The sequence below is a fragment of the Leopardus geoffroyi genome, chromosome C3 (assembly GCF_018350155.1).
Source record: "Leopardus geoffroyi isolate Oge1 chromosome C3, O.geoffroyi_Oge1_pat1.0, whole genome shotgun sequence".
Classification (NCBI taxonomy): domain Eukaryota; kingdom Metazoa; phylum Chordata; class Mammalia; order Carnivora; family Felidae; genus Leopardus; species Leopardus geoffroyi.
Window position 1 is genome coordinate 15,797,190 of NC_059338.1, and position 19,707 is coordinate 15,816,896.

Below are 19,707 nucleotides of genomic sequence, written 5' to 3' on the forward strand. Positions count from 1 at the left end.
TTGTCCATTAATGTTGTAATCTTCCTTTGAATCAAATGCAAATTAACTTTCCTCTGTGGTATGGAAATGCTGGGCAGCCTAATTTGCTGAAGATGTATCACCTCAGAGCACGGGCATTTATCTTAGAACTACCACTTGGGACTATCACTTACCTCCAGGTTGGGGGCGACAGGGCCATGGCACATGATATCACAGGTTATGCTCTACCCAAAGACCTGTGTGGAGAAGGGAGGAGTAGGGGCTGAACGCACACAGAGGAGCTATTACTATGCTCTGCCATTTTCACTGAGTTCCATAGTTCTGACTATACACAGTGGTCACCACTTTTATATTCACGTTAGCATGACAGACAGCAAATTCAGCTCTGCCAAGGCCTTCCTACCAGCCCAAGTGCCTCTGTGTTGGGTGGTGGTTTGTCTGTAATATTCTGGGCCACCTTTTAGTTATTTGGAGGCCTGGGGTGGGGAGTCATTTCTGATTCTCAAAAGCAAGCAAAGGAGGCATCTCCTTTCCTCCCACTGCTAGGCCCTTTCCCCTCTTTCTATCCTAACATCCCAATTATATTTTGAAGGTAGTTGAAGAATATTTCTGGTGGAAATCGTTCTGATGGTGCAGAGTTGAAAGAACTGTGACTTGATTTGGCAAAACTGTCTGTGTGTTCTTACATAGCATGGTGAGGACCGCACACTGGAACTCAGGTTCCTTCACCTCCAAGGCCTGAGGCCAGCATACCACTTCCTAAGGAGGATTAATACTTAGAAACCTCATCCAATACTCTCTGGACCTTTTTCCTTATCTCCAGAATGAAGGAAGACTACCTCGATGGCCTTTCCCAAAATTTAAAATTCCATTCCATGAATTAATTTTTTTAAATAAAAAAATTGTTTTAATGTTTATTTTTGAGAAAGAGAGAGAGAGAGAGAGCACTAGTGGGAGAGGGGCAGAGAGAGAAGGAAACACAGAATCGGAAGCAGACTCCAGGCTCTGAGCTGTCAGCACAGAGCCTGATGTGAGGCCGGAGCTCATGGGCCAAGAGATCATGACCTTAGCCAAAGTCAGACCATTAAACAACTGAGTCACCCAGGTGCCCCACCATGAATGATTTTTTAAGACATTTCTTTTTTTATTCTTAATTCGTTAAATTGTAAAATATACATAAATGTTACCATCTTAGTCATTTAGCGCACAGTTCAGCAGCATTAAGTATATTTACGTTGTTGTGCGACCGCCATCATCCGTCTCCAGCACATTGTCCATCTTGTAAAACTGAAACTCTGTGCCCTTTAAACAATAATGGGACTTTTCTGATAACAGCACTTCGATGTTTACCAGAGCTGCCTTTCCATTGTTTGCATTTTGTTGTTAGGGAAACCGGCGTAGAGAGAAGTTAGGTAACTGAGCTATAAGCCATCAGAAAATCACTGCTGGTAGAGAAATCAGAATTCTTAACTTCTGAATTTTCAAGCAGATGCTTTTATATTGAACTTCATTGCTTTCATTTCCATTCACCCAACTTATGGAGTGTCTACTGTGTGTTCAAGATAGACTAGCAGTATTGATCAGTGGGGCCAGGAACGTGAATAATAGCAAAGGCATTTAAAAGGAAATAGGCTGCAACTTAATGTGTTAGAAGACATAATAAGACATCATATAAATGCTGAAGAGAACAATATGGTCATTGTTACTATTAGCTTATTTTACTGTTAGGCGTTGCATTATGTTTTATTTTCTCTTCCTGCTGATGTGCTTTAATCTTGAAAAGAGCTAAGCATGTGTTTGGGGCCCTTCAAACTTGACAGTATTTTGTTCAGTAAGAGTCAGTGTGTGCTATCTCCACCCAGTCTGTTCATCCCTTCTTTTACAATTTTGTGCAGTTTTCTGTGCAGAATGCTGGCAAACCTATTGAGCTGATCTCTATTTACACAAAATAACATGTAATTCAAAGCCATTGCTACTCCCTGGCTGACTGGATGCCCTATGGTTCTCTAACAAAAAAACCAGTGCATACTCCTAATCTATTCCTTCCACATTTCCTGTTAAACTTCACAGAACTACACTGCACTGTGGTCGTTCTAAAGTCAACTGGGTAGTGGGGTACCTGGGTAGCTCATTTGGTTAAGCGTCTGACTTTGGCTCAGGTCATGATCTCACGGTTCATGAGTTCAAGCCTCAGATCGGGCTGTCTGCTATCAACACAGAGAGTCAACTGGGTAGAACACATATTCCGAGAAACCTCCGGATGTTGCTGTTGCCAGAGCTGAATTTGCTCTCTGTGGTGCTAACGTGAATATAAAAGCGGTGACCATTGTGTGTAGTCAAAATTGTGGAACGCTGTGACGATAGTAGAGCATAGTAATAGCTCCTCTGTATGCTGTAACTGGGATTTAGTTCTCTAACTCTGGAAGGATTCTAACAGAATTCATATCAATATCTTAGCATTTCAGAATATACTGAAACGATATTCTCCCTCTTGCTATCTTGCCTAACAATCCTCAAAGGGTATTTTCCCCCAGTGAGCTTGTTAAAATAATTGTGCTCCTTCAAATACTACTTTTGTTGCTTAAACAGTGTCTTATATATGTAACTGAATTTTCCAGAATTGAGGGACATGTGGCTAGCCCTCTACCATAAGGTCTAATTGCCGAAATTTTATTTCAAAAGAATAAAGAGAATGAGAAAATGTGGGCCTAAAGAAGTATAAGAAATACTGTCAATTGAATATATTCAGTTATAATTAGCAGCTTATATATTTTTTCAAGATTAATATAAATACTTCCTCGTGACAACTTAGCCTGGTAAAAAGCAGAAGGAGGCATAAAGGAGTTCCCAAATGAGACTCAAAAGTTTAAAAAATTGTATCTACAGCAACCCCCACACCTCATCAAAACGTAATCCTGCAGAGGACAGAAATGATTGGTAATTAATGACTCAAGCCTTTTATGTGATATTAATCCCTTACTATTTGCTAGGTTTCGGTGGTTGCGTGAAGGATGTTAAATTTGCACGGGGTGCTGTCGTTAACTTGGCATCTGTGTCCAGCGGTGCTGTCAGAGTCAATCTGGATGGATGCCTATCAACTGACAGCATTGGTAACTGCAGGGGAAATGACTCCATCCTGGTTTACCGGGGAAAAGAGCAGAGTGTTTATGATAGTGGTCTCCAGCCTTTTACAGGTAATGTGGACGTGCTCTAAATTAAACGTTACATGTCTCCCACTTGTCGCCTCTTCCCTCCCTGCCAGCCCACTACTGGTCCAGATGAGTAATATTTTCATGTGTCTACTTCTTATTTCTGTTTAAGAATATCTGTATCGAGTGATAGCCTCTCACGAAGGAGGTTCTGTGTACAGTGATTGGAGCCGGGGACGTACAACAGGAGCAGGTAAATTTTATGTTAAAATGTGTATGTGCACACACATGCACATCTCTGTGCATACATGTTTGTGCATGTAAGAAAAAGAAGAGGGGCGCCTGGGTGGCTCAGTCAGTTAAGCGTCCGACTTCGGCTCAGGTCATGATCTCGCGGTCCATGAGTTTGAGCCCCGCGTCGGGCTCTGTGCTGACCTCAGAGCCTGGAGCCTGTTTCAGATTCTGTGTCTCCCTCTCTCTCTGACCCTCCCCCATTCATGCTCTGTCTCTCTGTGTCTCAAAAATAAATAAACATTAAAAAAATTTTTTTAAAAAGGAAAAGAAGAGACTATTATCCTGAAGCAAGTAGTATGTTTGTAATCTTATGAAAGAACATGCCTTGGTTTACAAATGTCAATGGCTAAGATGCTTAGGAGGTCAGTGCTTTTGATTTTTCAGTCATTTAGTAAGTGTTTGCTCAGGCTTGATTCTTTCCTCTTCCGATGCAGAAGGGAGGAGGTTCAAGTTGTCTTAAGGGTCTAATAGGCCTGTATCTGTAGTGACATATCTATGGACAGGAAACTTACAGACTGCATAGAACCCAAGGAGCTAACGTCAGGATTAATTGCCATGGGTGGGAGTGGCACCCCCTCACCTCTCTCCCGCAGAGGGTACATTTGCAACCCGAACCCAGTTGGAAGCAGATATGTCTTTTATCACATCATGACAGATGTTTGCCATGGTGATGACTATTAGGATCTTAGAATGACTCTCCCAGGGTAGAAACTGCTGATGGGTCCAAATTGTTTGAGTTAGAGGGGGGAAAAAAAACCCAGAAGATAGAATATATTAGATCAAATCTCAGACAACCGACTTATAAGTGCTTTGTACTTCTCACAGTGACCACAACGTCTTTTCACATGATACCATCACAGGAAGGCATTCATTGCAAAAAGTTTTGCGAGGCAGTAGGCTTTTACCATTGTGAGTCAAATATTGGTCAGAGAGTCAAATAAATGTCTGTAAGACTGCCATTTATGTCTCTTGAAGGAAGTTTATCCTTAACAACTCCCCATTTGTCTAAAGGTGTGTTTTTCACCAAGACTTCTCTCATACTTATTATTAACCATGGGCTACTAACCCAGACACCTTTTGAGAAATCTTCTTAGTCTAGGATAACTAAATACTGAGATGGGCTACTAAGAATAATTTTCAAAGCTCTTTGCCTACAGATTTTCCAGAAGGGGACAACCTGACACTTTTCCAAGGTGATTTAAATTATCATCTATTTATAGGCAAGACAATGAGCCGAATAGTCTCTTAAAATCCTTTTCAACTTCAGAGCTTGGAGAAAGCTCTGATATAAAATATTCATTTGTTACTGGCCTGTCCTCTGCCCCTAGTTCACCTCCTCTGCTTTGTTAACAAATACACTCTAAAGCCGGCATTCAGTCTAAGTCAGCAACGTAAATAGGTATCTAGAAAGTGCATTGCTTACATGGCATAATAGTGCCCATTTTGAGTACCACAGAGAGAGCATGCAAATAGAGCTCTGAATTTATAGCAATGATCTGACCACAAAGTCTTATGCTATAAATTCATATTTATAATCTGACCACAACACTGAGCAGCTACATGCTCCCAAGGGTTGGAGAATAATTGCACTATTTAATTATTTTTGAGTCAGTTTTGCTCTGTCCCTTATGAGAAGGCCATCTGTTAGACGGCACCGTACTTTGCCCTGTACCACATTTCAGAACTAATAAAATCAACATCACTCCCGTTGTCCCTTTGCTTGCATGTTGATTGTGTGGCCTGTGTGTTTTCTATAGGTGCCCGTGGTGTTTTAACTGCACAGACAGTGGTTCTCCACCTCTGTGCTTCTCTCCCTTGAAGCTGTTTCCCTTGAAGCTGTCCTGTTTTATTGGTCTGAACAGGAAAGTCAGAGAGGGAGGATATTTGATGTGGGAAAACCAGAATGATCCTCCATCGACAGGGCTCAGGAGTCCACGGGCAGCTAGAGCGGGCCTCTCATCCATCATCCTGCCATGGAGTTCCTTGGGTTTTTTCTCAGTGTTCCCAGAGCAGTTTTTTCATCAGTGATGAAGTTGTTACTGATCAGAGCTAGAAAAATAGCTAATAAATAGTTAAAGGTTATGGATTTCTAAAATTAGGGGACCCAGCTTGTGAGTGTGGTGTTGCAGTTCCTTTAAACATCCCCATTTTGTGTTCCTTTTTTTTTTTTTTTTTTTTTTTTTTTTTGAGATACTTGGAAGAAAACACTTTGAAGTTTCTGAAAATGATTTTGTATAATCTCAAGGGTGCCAGCTCCTCTACCCCCTAAAATGCAATTAGGAATGTATCCTGCATATCGTGTCTGATAGAATTTTGCTTTTTCAAAATTAATTTGAAAAACAATTGAATGTGGAAAATTAGATCAGACATCCAAGTACAATACAATCACATTTGTGATATTTTTTGGCTAATACATTGAAGATATAAAAGTGTCAAACCACGATGTATAATAACAGTCTAATTATCTTGCTTCAAAGGGGTACATCATTATATTGTTTGAACTTGTTATCTGCCTACCATCCACCTCCTTCTTTATGAGTGATGTTTAAAACATGTCTGGTACATTAAATGTTTTTGGAAAACCTGGACTACCCTCGAAAGAACGTTATGTCGATGGAGTTTTGATGGTTTTGAAATATCGCTTAAACTGAATGGCTCAAGATGTGCAGTCATATTAAATCAATGCTGAAAAGTTACAACTCTAATAAATTGTATTTATGCTAATGGTTGAGTCTGATTTACGGCAGCCATTAAAAGTGAAGAATAGGGGCGATAGTCTTCTCAGAATGGCCATTTCTCTGTTTTCTCTTTTATTCTTTCACAGCTCCACAAAGTGTGCCAACTCCCTCAAGAGTCCGCAGCATAAACGGATATAGCACTGAGGTGACCTGGGATGAACCTTTTGTGGTTAGAGGTGTAATTGAGAAGTACATTCTGCGGGCCTACAGTGAGGATGACCCCCGTTCACCCCGCATGCCCGCTGCCAGTTCCGAGTTTGTTAATACCAGCACCCTCACAGGTAAGGGTGATTCCGTAGGGGGTAGATTTTATTAATTTTCTTTTTGTTTTGATTTTTAATAACATTATTCAAGAATTTTCCCCCCAAAACATGAGTTATTTGTATATTTTTCCTGGTTAAAAACAGCAAGAACCATCTAATGAAATGGAAGCTTATATCTACCTAGGATGAGGAGGATAATCCGACAATGTTTATGGGCTCTTATGGATAGCTTCATCACAAGGTTGATATCCTGGCCTCCCTAAGAGATAAGGTCACAGGGGGCTCTAGTCCTTAAACACTCCATAGATATCATTTAGATGTCTTATGTATACATATGGAACCAGCTTACCTATCTCACCATGCAAAAATTTACTCTTTGGGACTAGCCAAAGTTCACAGCACCATTATTTATTGGAAAATTGTTGATTAAACCTAATTATGTCAAGGTAGAGGAGCATGAGAGCACCAGCAGTTTGACTGGCAAACCAGTGAATCAATTACTCACAGGGTGCTTTGCCACGCAGAACGATTGGAGGGGAAAGTGCTCGTACACATCACACGCGTGCCCCGTACTCAAATGCGTGCACATGTAGTAAGACAGCAGTTTTTAGCTTCGTGAAATGTTAAAGCACATTTACATGGAACGTCAAATTTCAGCCTTTGGCCAAAAAAAGTAAAACGCATCAACAAATTTGATAGAAAAAAAATGTCTCCTCTGTCAAAGAATTTTCAAACTTGAAAAATGATATGGATTTCAGAGTCACTTAAATTATCTTTCAATATCTGTTGGTAACCCTCTTCTAGCCTTTTACTTCCTCCTTTAGATTTTTTAGAAACTACAACCCAAATATGTGAGCAATTATGCACAACTTCACATCTTCTAGTTCCTTTTTTTCCTACTTTACCTACCTGGTAAAATCCAACCCGATTAAGCCCGTAGATTGCCTTTGCCCAAGTTGCACATTGAGGCTAAGTGGGCTGGGGTGGGGGTGGGGGTGGGAGCAAAAACAAACAACAACAACAAAAATGAGCAGTTTGTCACTACAAATTCTTGGTCCTCATTTTCAAATGGGCACTCAGTAATGATGCCAATCCTACTATATTTCTATAATAAGCTCCTTCTTCTATTCTCATTAAATATTTTCGATTTTTCCAAACAATCTAAATGCTAACCTCCCTTCCTCTTCCCACTCAGCTGAGGGGCTTATGTATTAGATTATCATAGACACCAGAGAAGAAACAGAATCTATCATATAGGATTTCTGTCACTATCTTACTAGCAAACATATATATTAATTGCATTTTTCTGAGCAATAGTGTTGTTATTAGGGGTTAAATGCATTAATGTTTGCCAAAACACTTAAAACTGTTTTTGGCGTAATCTAGGCATTTGACGTTAGTATTACCTTTATTTTTTACTTTTCTCTCTCTTTTTTTTCTTTTCTGTTTTTACCAAGCTTTCCTCATCCCCTCAAAGATAAAATCTTCAGAAGTCCTCTGGACCCCAATTCTTACTGCCTTTTCAGAGATGTGACTGGTAGCTTCTCTTCGTCTCAGTCATGTTTATAACCTCTCTCTTCACTATAGTGATTCACAAAGTGTGGCCCCAGGACTAACATCGGCAGCATCACCTGGGACTTTGTTATAAATGCAACTTCTCCAGGCTTCCCGCACGTGCTCACTCAGCAACTCTGGAGGCAGAGCTCGGCAATCCTTGGTTTTCATAAGCCCCCCTTACCTGACTCTGATGTGCCAAAGTTGGAGAACCAATGCCCAGATGGATTTTTCCCAGAATCACTCAAAATCTATCAACTCCTGTTGTTAAACATAAGCAAGCAGCCTTAAACCCATTATTAAAAGCCTTCCTTTTATTTAAATTCCTTTCCAGCTATGGCCCCCTCTCTCTTCTTCTCAAACTTGCTTTTAGCAAGAAGTATTTATGGATGTTGTACCTATTTATTTCTTTACTTTATGTGGCTTCTGCTCACTTGCCTTGCAAAGGACACCAACAACTTCCATATTTACCTAGCTAAAGGACCCGTTACAATCCTGGTCTCGACTGCTCAACATCATTTTACACAGTAGATTTCTCATCATTTATTGAAATATTTCTTTGCTTCAATGACTCTTCCATTTTCCAACCGGATTCTCAGCCCCCCTTTTTTTGGTGTCCTTACTCCTTCTGAAGCTTGTCTCTATATTTTGGAGAACCTCAGGATTTAGACCTGGAATCTTTCATTCTCTTTCTTTTTTTCTACATTCTTCCTCCAGGAAACTCATCAATTCCCACAGCACCAAATACCATATAGATGCTACTGACTCACCAGTCCATTTCCCACCTAGATATCCAAATGTGTGTGTGTTCACCAGGCACTTAGAAAGATGCACGTTTCTAACAGATGTCTCATAATCTCTAAACTGACCATATCCAAACCCGAATTCTTACTCTTCCTGCATTCCCAGCATAAGTAAATGACACCTCCAGACATGTAGTTAATCAAGCTTGAGAATTTTTCTCAGCATTTCGTATTCTCTTCATGCCTCATATCTATGTTTATTGATCCATTTTCCAAACTATGTGTTAAATTCATCTGTCTTCTCCTATCTACTGTCCAATGCAAACCACTACAATCTCTTCTTACCTGGACAACCGCAACCCTTTTCTTTCTCACTGACCATCAGTCCATGCCACAAAGCAACCAGACATCATGTCCCTCTCCTCAGAATGCCTCAGCTGCTTTCCACTGCCCCTCTCCCAATCTCGTTTTGTCTCAGTCCCTCCTCATTTGCTGGGCTTTCAACTTTTGCTGTTATAATTAATATGATTTTTTAAAAAGTCCTGCGGCACTTGGGTGGTTTAGTTGGGTGAGTGTCTGACTCTTGGTTTCAGCTAAGGTCATGATCTCACAGTTTGTGAGTTCGAACCCTGCATTGGGCTCTGTGCTGACAGCATGGAGACTGCTTGGGATTCTCTGTCTCCCTCTCTCTCTGCACCTCCCCACTCTTGCTCGCTCTCTCTCTCTCAAAAATAAATAAACATAAAGTCCATATGTCAACCTTTGAAGTAATTCCTGACAATAATGGTAGAATAAATCTCTCAAAACGGAACAACTGGATGAAAGGCTCTTAAAACATTATATACTCTTCTACCTTAAAGTCAAGCAGATGTTGATACAAAACTCTGCTACCTAACCTTCCTGAACTTTGAGGAAGTTATGTGTCCTCCTGGATCTTTCTTTTGTGTCTTAACCTATGAAGTGAGAGAATAATATTTACCTTAGGAGAATATCAAAAATATTAAGTGTCTGATATTCTAGCTGTAATGCTTTTTAGCTGTGTAAACTTATACAAATCAGTTAACACCCGACTGCTTCTGACTTCCTATAAATAAATGGTAATGAAATAACTATCTACTTTATGAGATAGCTGTAAGGATCACGTGAATCTATGTGTATGTAAAGTACACAGGACAGCACTTGATACATGGATTGCACTGTATAAGTGTTAGTTATCAGACATTTTTTAAGTGTATAGTATAATGCTTAACATATAATAATTTCTCAACAAAGAACAGTTATTTGTATGCTTCCAAAAAGGCTGTAAAAATATATACTTACACTAATAAGCACAGCACAAGAGTGTATGTTTCATTTCATCCTAGTTGAGTAAGTTTTAGAGCTAAAAACTTTGCAATTTTTCAAAATATATCAGAATATGGTTTTAATTTGATTTATTTGATTGCTAGAGACATTGTTTTCAGTGCTTATTGGTCATATATACCTCCTTTATGTCATTCCTAGCAAGTGTCATTGTCAGTTTTTCTATTGGAAGCCTCACATTTTACCCATTAATTAAAATATCTTTTTAGGGGCGCCTGGGTGGCTCTGTCGGTTGAGTGTCTGACTCTTGATTTTGGATCAGTTCAGGATCCCAGGGTCATGGGATTGAAACCTGCATCAGGTTCCATGCTGAGCATGGAGCCTGCTTGGGATTCATTCTCTCTCTCTCGCTCTCTCTCGCTGTCTCTCCTCGTCATCGTCGTCCCCCTCCTCTACCCCTGTTCGTGCTCTCTCTCTCTCTCTCTCTCTCAAATAATAAAATAAAATAAAATAAAATAAAATAGTGAAATAAAATAAAGTGAAATAAAAGAAAAGAAAAGAAAAGAAAAGAAAAGATCTCTTTCCATATGAAGAATATTATACTTATGTTTGTCTTATATGTTGCAACCCTCATCACTTCTCATTTTTCTTTTCCTTTTTTTGCATTATTATGTGAAGATGAAAAAACATTTTCTGTAGTAAATATAATATTGAAAAAACTTTTCATTAATTTTCTGTTGATAATTTGAAAAAGAAACCCATAATCTCCATTCAGGGTAGACTAATATTTGTTTATATTAGATATACTACATTGATAATATATAATACGGATTCTCTGAATTAGCAATTCTAAATCTGAAGTAAAATCAAATCAGAAACTAGGGACAGAAATTTACAAATTATACCAGCTTGAGGCGCCTGGGTGGCTCAGTTGGTTAAGCATCTGACTCTTGATTTCTGCACAGGTCATGATCTCATGGTTCTTATGAGATTGAGCCCTGCATCAGGCTCTATGCTGACAGTACAGAGCCTGCTTGGGATTCTCTCTCCCTCTCTCTCTGCTTTTTCCTGCCCCCTCTCAAAATAAATAAACTTTAAAAAAAAATCTAAAAAAAAAAAAAATACCAGCCTCTCCCAAGATTCTGAAGGATATTCCCATGGAGGATAATACACCCCTTCCCTGGATTGAAACCAGTACAGTATATTATTGGGTGTTACTAAAGGGCATGTCAGTCATGTGAATGGTGTACAGAGAAAATAAAATTGGAGAGCCACTGACCAATTGTTATGTATTTTTATATACCCAATCTGTAAAAAATACTAAGGAAAAAGTCTCAGCTATCAATACAGTTTTGTTAATTTCTCTTTTAGAAACTTTCTTTTTTCTTTGTAATTTCCTTTCCTTTCCTTTCCTTTCCAAGTTCTTTTAGGTCTTATTAGTAGCACAAAACTGATGATTTAAAAATTATACAGGTTTCCTGAATTAAGTCTGACCCAGAGCGTATTAGTCAGTAGTTGGGAGTTCTGTGCTCTTTTCTTACATCACCTTACATTAGTTATTTATATTTTAATGTTCAAAGCCACATTGTTTTAGGCATATCTCTAAAATAGAATTAGTTTGATTAAATTTTATATTCAATTTGAAATTGAATTAAGTTTAACTCATTCACATTTATTTTTATAATTTATGTAACGGCTCTTACTTCTGCCATTATATATCATGCTTTCCAGTTTTATTTGTTATTTTTTAATGACTTTTCAAACTATTCTTTTATTTTTTTTTGTTCTTGCCTGTGTGGACTAAGAATTCTTTAACTTTTTTTTTCCCCATCAAGGGGTTTTAAAGTTATATCTGCTGTTCACAATTGTGAAATGAACACACAAGGATGTATGTAGGAAGTTATCTTCAAGATAATGGAGCATTTAATGGTAAAGAGAAAAGGGTGCTAGAAAGTGAGAACAGAGGCGTAAGAAAGTAGAGAGCGAAGGCTGGATTTGGTGTAAATATGAGGGGTGTGGAGTTTGGACAGTGATGGCTGCTTTGCCAGTTGGTTGAGATAATAACGTATCGAGAGGAAGATCAGTTTTGTTATTGATCTTAAATAATCCCCCTTTTGCATTTCTGAGGTGACTTTTGGTGAGATTTTAATGTTTACTTTTGGTTGTTAAAGTGATATTTCTTTGCATGAAACAATGCTGATTACTGGATGCACAAGGCAATTTAGCTTTACTGGTTCACATACGGTTCTTTACCAATTAAGTTATAAAATGTGTTCATCACTTTTCATGTATTTCTTGCTATTATATAGCCAACTCTTTTATTCATGGATCCTTCTTCAGCTTGGAAAGTTTGCTGTTGTATATGTCCCTATTACTTCTGGTAAAAAATGCCAGCTTTCAATATTGTGTGTCTCTTCCAAGTTGGTCCTCCTATTTGAGAAGTCCAGACACACAGCTTTGTAGAGTCAAATCAATCTACGTTCAAATTCCAGCCCTGTCACTTGTTAGTGGTATGATCCAGGCACATTAAATAACATATCCCTATATCAGAGTTTCCTCACATATAAACTGGGTATAAAAACTTCTGTGTTATGGAAGTGTTGTAAAGATAAAACATGAATTACTTATATAGAATATTTTGCTCTGGTACATAGTGAATGTTCAACAAATTAATCATTATCTTTATATTACTTGGTCTCTGAATTCTAAGTTATTGCTTCATAATTATTTCCCTTTTCATATTCTGAGTTTTTGTTATTGATTCTGCTTTCTGATCCTTCTAAGGTGATCTTAAAATTTTTCTATTTCAGTCTTTGATATGATTTGCATTTGTTTCTCCTCTCATCCAGCTCACCTTGTCTTCTGCCTACCTCTCAGTATTCTCAGTTTTCATCACTGTTGTTTACCACTTGTCTTCCATCTTTGGTTTAATGGACTCCAAGTTCTTTTAGGTCTTATTAGTAGCATAAAAATTATACAGGTTTCCTGAATTAAGTCTGCCCCAGATCATAATAGTCTGTAGTTGGAGTTCTGTGCTCTCTTCTTCCTCTTGAGTCACAGATGTTCTTCTCGTTGGCTAAATGCACCCTGACCTCCATGTCCATGGCTCACTTGCCCCAACCCTAAATGTACCTTCAGATTGAGTGTTTGCTCAGGAAAATTCAATCATTTTCAAGTCAACCAAGTAGGCACTTAGTTTTTGTCAATAAAAACCTTTGCTGGGATTTTGCCAGGTCAATTGAGGTAAAATTGCTCTAGACTCACGGCAATAAGCAAATCTCAACATGCTTCTTCCCAGTATTTGGTAAAGAAGAAGGGCTGATGCTGTGGGCATTTTGTACCCAGCTGGGGATTCAGTTTGCCCTGGGCTATCCTTCAAGTAGTCAATTTGTCTTGGCCTTGTATCCTTCCAGGTATTTCTAAATCTTTGGTCATTTCATTGGTATTCTTATAAGGCTGTGATTCTCAACCATGGGTGCCACTGAGCTGCCCAGGGAGCTTTAAAAACTACTGATGCCCAGACTCCACCTGCAAAGAGTCTGATTTTTTTTTTGCTTAGAACACAGGCTGGCATTGATATCTTTAAAGTGTCTATAGGAAATTCTGTTGTACAGCCAGTACTGGGGAACACTGTTAAGGGGAGGACTGAGATCAAGTCTCAATTTTACCCAGACATGCTTATGGCAACTTCTATCTCCCAACTGAAACTTGAAAATATAGGACCCAAAAAAGGCAAATGTCTAGATAAAGATGATAAAGTATTAAAATTAAGTAGGTAAAATTAGCAAAGGAAAATCACAGGACAACAAAACTTAAGTGCCGAGCATTGGGAAGAAGCGGGAAATGACAGTCACGCTGACAAAATGCAGAAAGCAAGAGAGAGAGGGAAAAAATGAATATTAACTAGGAGAACTGGAAGAATAGAATAGTGGGACAGAATATTTACCATTCATGAATTTGGCTACCAGAGGATTAAATGAGATAAATCCCAATAGTGGTGGAGAGTCCAAGGGTTAACAGCCCCACTCAAGAGCAAATGGGCCCCTTTGGGCCACCAGGTCTGGATTCTGTGCCCTCCGAAGGCCAGGGTTCAGAGCAGGGAGTTCTTGAAAGTTCATATCCTCAGATGGAGCCTCAGGGTAGAAAGCCCTGCAGTTATCACTCCAGTGTATCTTTAGACTTGTTGCAAAGGGCTCCAATTAACTCTGGTAGCTTTTGCTGATTTTCCCTCCAGCCCTGTTAACATGCGAAGTTGCTTCCCAGAGAGACAGCCCTGGCATTTCCCTTCAAACCCAGGGCTGTTCAGAAAGTGACTTCACAATTCGATTTGAAATTATGTCAAGAATGAGTGGATTCAAGAATTTGCACATATACAATATTTTTTTTCTTTTTTTCCTTATGATATTAAACATATAAACTTGATTATCAGCATAATTAGTCTAGCATCTGGCATTAGTGTTAGGGCTATAATTGGTACACCGAAACTATTTTCTCAATTTTGTTGCTGCATTGCATTGCGCTAAAGCCTAAGAGTTATATATTCTTTCTTTAGAATAATAAATACTAAAAATTAATAATATTTATTATACACTGTATTTTAGTGGAAGAACCAATAATAATCATCTTTCAGATTACCCAAATAAATCTAAATTTGTGTAGAAAAATAAATGAAAGGCATTTTAATTTATGATGCAACTAATATACCTTTTGCTACTAAAATTGGTTCAGTCCTCAGATGCAGTAGACTCTAGTCTTCTACCTAAAGAAATTGGGTAGCATAATGAAGATCTGTCTCTCATTTTTCTTTCTCTTCTGTAGCTGGTAGTAATAATGAGTGATTTTCAGCTCTGTTGGTCATAAAGTGATTCCTGGATTGCTTATAAAATGCACATGTTGAGTCCCCCCCCCCCACCGCCCACAAGAGTCTGTATATGGGGTTAGATTTTATCAATCTGCATTTGACTGAGTGTTCCAGTTGGTTCCCTTGAAGAAGGTCTATAGACCACATATTGTAGAACATGAGACAGGGGAGTGGCCAGGAGAGAAGGGGTCATTTTCACCTGCTAGGCTTGAATTCATCCCAGCTTTGTTTTCACCTGCTCCTTGTCTCAACTACATTAGTTTGCAGGCAGAATATTGGTAAGGGCAAGTGGAGAAATAGAGGCAGTGTAAGTAGGGCCTCTTGCTCTTAAGGGAAGTGCTTCTGAATGTTGCCCAAGGAGAAGAAGTGAACATTACTTGAGATGTTGGTAAAATGAAGATTCTGATTCAGTAGACATGAAGATGGATGTGAGATTCTGCATTTCAAACAAATCCAAACCTACCATCCCTAACCCCATATGCCCAGTAGAAGTCAGGGAGCTCACTATTTATATAAGTAATAAAAAAAAAACAAGTGCTGAATTTCAGGATGCCCATTGGGTTCAGTGATAAAAGATCCCAGTGCAATTCAACAAATGAAATAGAATTTCATCTGCATGTATTTAGATTACAAACATTTAACTATACATAAAAAAAAAAAAACAACACAAAACCAACCAACCAACCAACCAACCAACAATAAAACCTTTTAAAATAACGGCACAGACAAAAGATGCTATCCAATTCTGAAATTGTCAATATCTGCTACCCAGGAAGAATGTGCAAATAATTGTATGGTTTCCCAATCATTGACAAAAAATAAATAAAACTCATTTTGGGGGTATACAAAGGAATGAAGAATCAAGAGCCCTAGAGAATCTTTGATTAATGAAAAGTTAGACGCATACACAAAATCAAATGTACTGTACTTTATGGACCATACAAGGAGTTGTCAAGGGGACTTTAAATCATAAGTGATTTTGCCTTATGCCTGACTTTGGAACTTAAGCTCAGCCATTAGTCCATTAATAAGTGAGATGCTACTCTTTATGTGTATGTGCGTGTATGTATGCGCATATGTATACATATATGTACACATATACATATATTGTATATATCATATATAATATAAGCTATTATTATACTTACCTGAGAAGCCAGCAGAGAGATGACTATAATAAAAACTGTGATTTTTTTTCTACTCAGCTGGGAACTCTTGACTCAACAGTTGTTAAAACTCCCTAGGGGTGCCCTTTGTGCACCCAGCTTATATTTTCATTAAACAATAAATTCCTCAGGACAAGTATCATACTTTATATTTATTTTAAGTCTTGCTCATCACCTTGCTTAAGGTAGATGATCAAGACACTTTTCTTAAAGTGATGAAGAAATAGACAAATGAACAGATGCAGCTCCCTGCTAACACATTTCTAGTTAATGAAATGTTAATATTATTTTATCCTGCTGAGTTGACTATTGAACTACTGATTTTTACTAGTCTCATCAGTGTTATAGTTCTCTAATTTTATGGAATAATGTACAGAACTATCACAACTTAAACATATATTTGGAACTTAATATGCTTATTCCCAATGGAAAAAAAAAATGTTGTTAGGGTAAATAGAATCTAAAAATTAGTTCCCAAACTTGCACCTCATAATGGAACTCAAGTGCTATAATTTGCAATTAAAAATAATGGAAGCCAATACTGCTATATTGCTGATAATTACACAGAACAGAAAATATTCATTTATTAAAAACAAAAGCATTATCTACTCTGTTCCAGGCTAGTGCTAGATCCTATCTTTACAATCTGCTTTTATTGTTGTTTTTTCTAATATTTTTTATTGTGGTAAAATACACATAACAAATAATTTGCTTTTATACCATTAAAATATGGTCCAAGAACTTTCTCTAAAGTATAATATTATATTTTTAAAAATCACAAAGTTTTATGGGGAAACACAGTAGAGATGAGTTTTCATTTTTATTTAATTTTACTGAAAGGATCCAAATAACAGTGACTTAGACAAGATTAAGTTTTTCTTTTTCTGGTAATAGATGTTCAAGTTTCGTCAATGTAGGAGTGGGATGTTCACAGTGCCAGGGACCCATACACTTCATCTTTTTGCTATGCCACACTAGGGACAAGACTACTTGCCTCATGGTCCAAGATGGCTGCCTGAGCGTCAACAACCCAGTCTGGTTTCCATCCAGCAGGAAAGTGGGATGGTTGAAAAAGGATATGCACATTCACTGCAAAGACATATTTCAGAAGTTGTTCCTCTATCTCTCTATACTGGTGTGTTTAGTAGGTATAGCCATGTGACTATGAACTTAAGTCTATGAATTTAAAAAGTCTGTGAACTAAGTTCATAGTCACATGGCTATACTTAGCTGCTGAGAAATGTTGTCCTTATTCACAGTAGCCACTTGTCCAGCCATCTTTCTGTTTTACTGTGGAAGAAAAGGAGAATATATAATAAGGGGGCACTTCGTGGTCTGTGCCTCAACAGGCAAACTTCAGAAGTAAATTTTAAAAATTCATTTTGATGGTATTATTAAAAGATGAATTTTTAGGAAGTCTTTGCCATTTTTATAGTACCCCATAAATTAACATTCCATATTTGTAGTTTATTACAAACTATTTCTTTAAATGTAAATCTTGGTCTGAAATGGTATGAAAAAATTCACAGGACAAAAATATGGCCTATGATATAAATAGTAAAAATAGAAATGATGTAATGTTCCTGCTTAGCTAATGTAGAAGAATTTCATTAGGTAATGCAGTGTTGATGAGTTAATAGCTTTGTCTAACTCTCCTGAATACATAATGTGCCTGAACGAGTTGTACATTGTGAAATCTGCAGATAGCCCTTTTTACAAGTTATTCATTTTCTTTTATTCAGTAAGAATCTGCAGTGCAGGATGTGGATTTCTTTTTGTTACGTGTTGTACCATGGTTAAAAATGAGGGTGGCATATAAATTTTGCTGTATAGTGATAGTCAAGTAGGAATATCTATAACACTATAGTAGTTGATACAAATACTTCAAGGTTACCAATAAGATCTGATAAAGAAAAGGAACAGTCACTCCCAATTTTTCTGTTTTCTAACTTGTGACCATTTTATATTTGTATTGCATTTGGAACTAATAAAATATATGTGCGCGCGTGCACACACACACACACACACCCACCCATGCCCAATGTTTTACTCAAAAGCACACATGTATGCACACACACTGATTCAGGGTCTGAATCAAATCAGTTCTTTTCATAAGGGAATATTATAGGCCTACACACTTGCTCATTTTGGAGGATAAATATGCTACTTTCTGTTTGAACACAGTAGGATTTAGCAATAAATTTGAACCTTTTAACAAATTTTAAGGTGTAATTGTAAATAATTTGCTATAAAAAGTGTGCTACTTTTAGTGACATCATTTTTTTTTTAATTTTTTTTTTCAACGTTTATTTATTTTTGGGACAGAGAGAGACAGAGCATGAACGGGGGAGGGGCAGAGAGAAAGGGAGACACAGAATCGGAAACAGACTCCAGGCTCTGAGCCATCAGCCCAGAGCCCGACGCGGGGCTCGAACTCACGGACCGCGAGATCGTGACCTGGCTGAAGTCGGACGCTTAACTGACTGCGCCACCCAGGCGCCCCTAGTGACATCATTTCAATCCGTCTTCTTTCTTCTTGCAGAACTGGGGTTTGGGTTGAATAGCAAGAACGATAATCTTGGAGTCAGAAGACATAGGTTCCAAATTCTGCTCTGCTGTTGGGTTTGAGCAACACCTTCCAGACTCTGCTTTACAGCAGCCCCATCTGTATAATGGGGTAATAGTATAGGAGGTTCTTAGCAAGGACCTGGGACACTGATCAATAAGGGGTGACTTTCATTTCTTTTTCTTTTCCTCCTGTCTCCTTGCCTGCCTCCCTGCTTACTCACATCCAATAGTTTCTTTGAGGGTTCTTCTAATGATTCCACTATCACCCCTTGAGGTTACATGAAGAGTTAATGACTGGATGGCTTCAAACCTATTGCAGAATTACAATGGAAATGATGGAGACAAAGGCACTGATTAAAAATTAGGTTAGATGTAAGCCTTCTGAGAGAATCTTAACTGGATAATACTTTGAGGTCAATTAAAATCCCTGTTTAAACCATTCTCAAAGACTGGAATTAGACCCTATATTTTATAAAGAAAAATAAAAGAATAAAATTTTTTTCCTATTTGTAAACATCAAAATATGTTTAGTTTTCTTTATCCCAGGTATATGATTTTCTGTAATTTCTACTACAAGTTTTAAACAAAATCAGAAAAACCGTTTAAGGGAAATTAAACATTAAGAATTAGTTTTAGAGTGTTTCGAGGATTACCTTAGGTTTGAGGTAAAGGTGTTTAGTATTCCACTTTTTGGTTGAAATGAAAACTGAATTTCATTTTATAAATATTAGAGATCCTAATTTTCATTTAAAATAGTTCCAAAAACCGCAACAACAACAAATTGCCACCTTCCTATGCTATTAAGATCCAGAGGAGAAGCATCCTGGGTGTGTTTCCAGATCTCTGTTAGACCATTAAATTTTCATCCATATTTAACAAATGTCATTATTCAGTTTCATGGGGTCACTGTGTCAAAATGTCTGTGTTAGACCTTTAATTTATTTTCAGAGGTTCCTTTAAGTGGGCAGAAAGCATGGCATGTTGGATGGATTTACTCTCTTTAATCCATCCACCAGGGTGGTTTGCAGCTCAAAACTTATTCTGGGATGTATACTCAAAAATCAGAATTTATCAGCACGGCAGCCTAAGC

At 37.9% G+C, this 19,707-nt stretch overlaps 1 protein-coding gene across 3 annotated transcripts in view; it reads left to right on the forward strand.

Annotated features, from left to right (window-relative positions):
• Window positions 1–19,707, forward strand: part of USH2A (usherin) — a 742,577-nt gene that overhangs the window by 312,523 nt on the left and 410,347 nt on the right. For all 3 annotated transcript variants that reach the window (XM_045455771.1, XM_045455772.1, XM_045455773.1), the window contains exons 28-30: window positions 2,970–3,173; window positions 3,301–3,381; window positions 6,247–6,441. In XM_045455771.1, coding sequence (XP_045311727.1) covers window positions 2,970–3,173; window positions 3,301–3,381; window positions 6,247–6,441 — 480 coding nt within the window. The remainder of the gene's footprint in view (window positions 1–2,969; window positions 3,174–3,300; window positions 3,382–6,246; window positions 6,442–19,707) is intronic.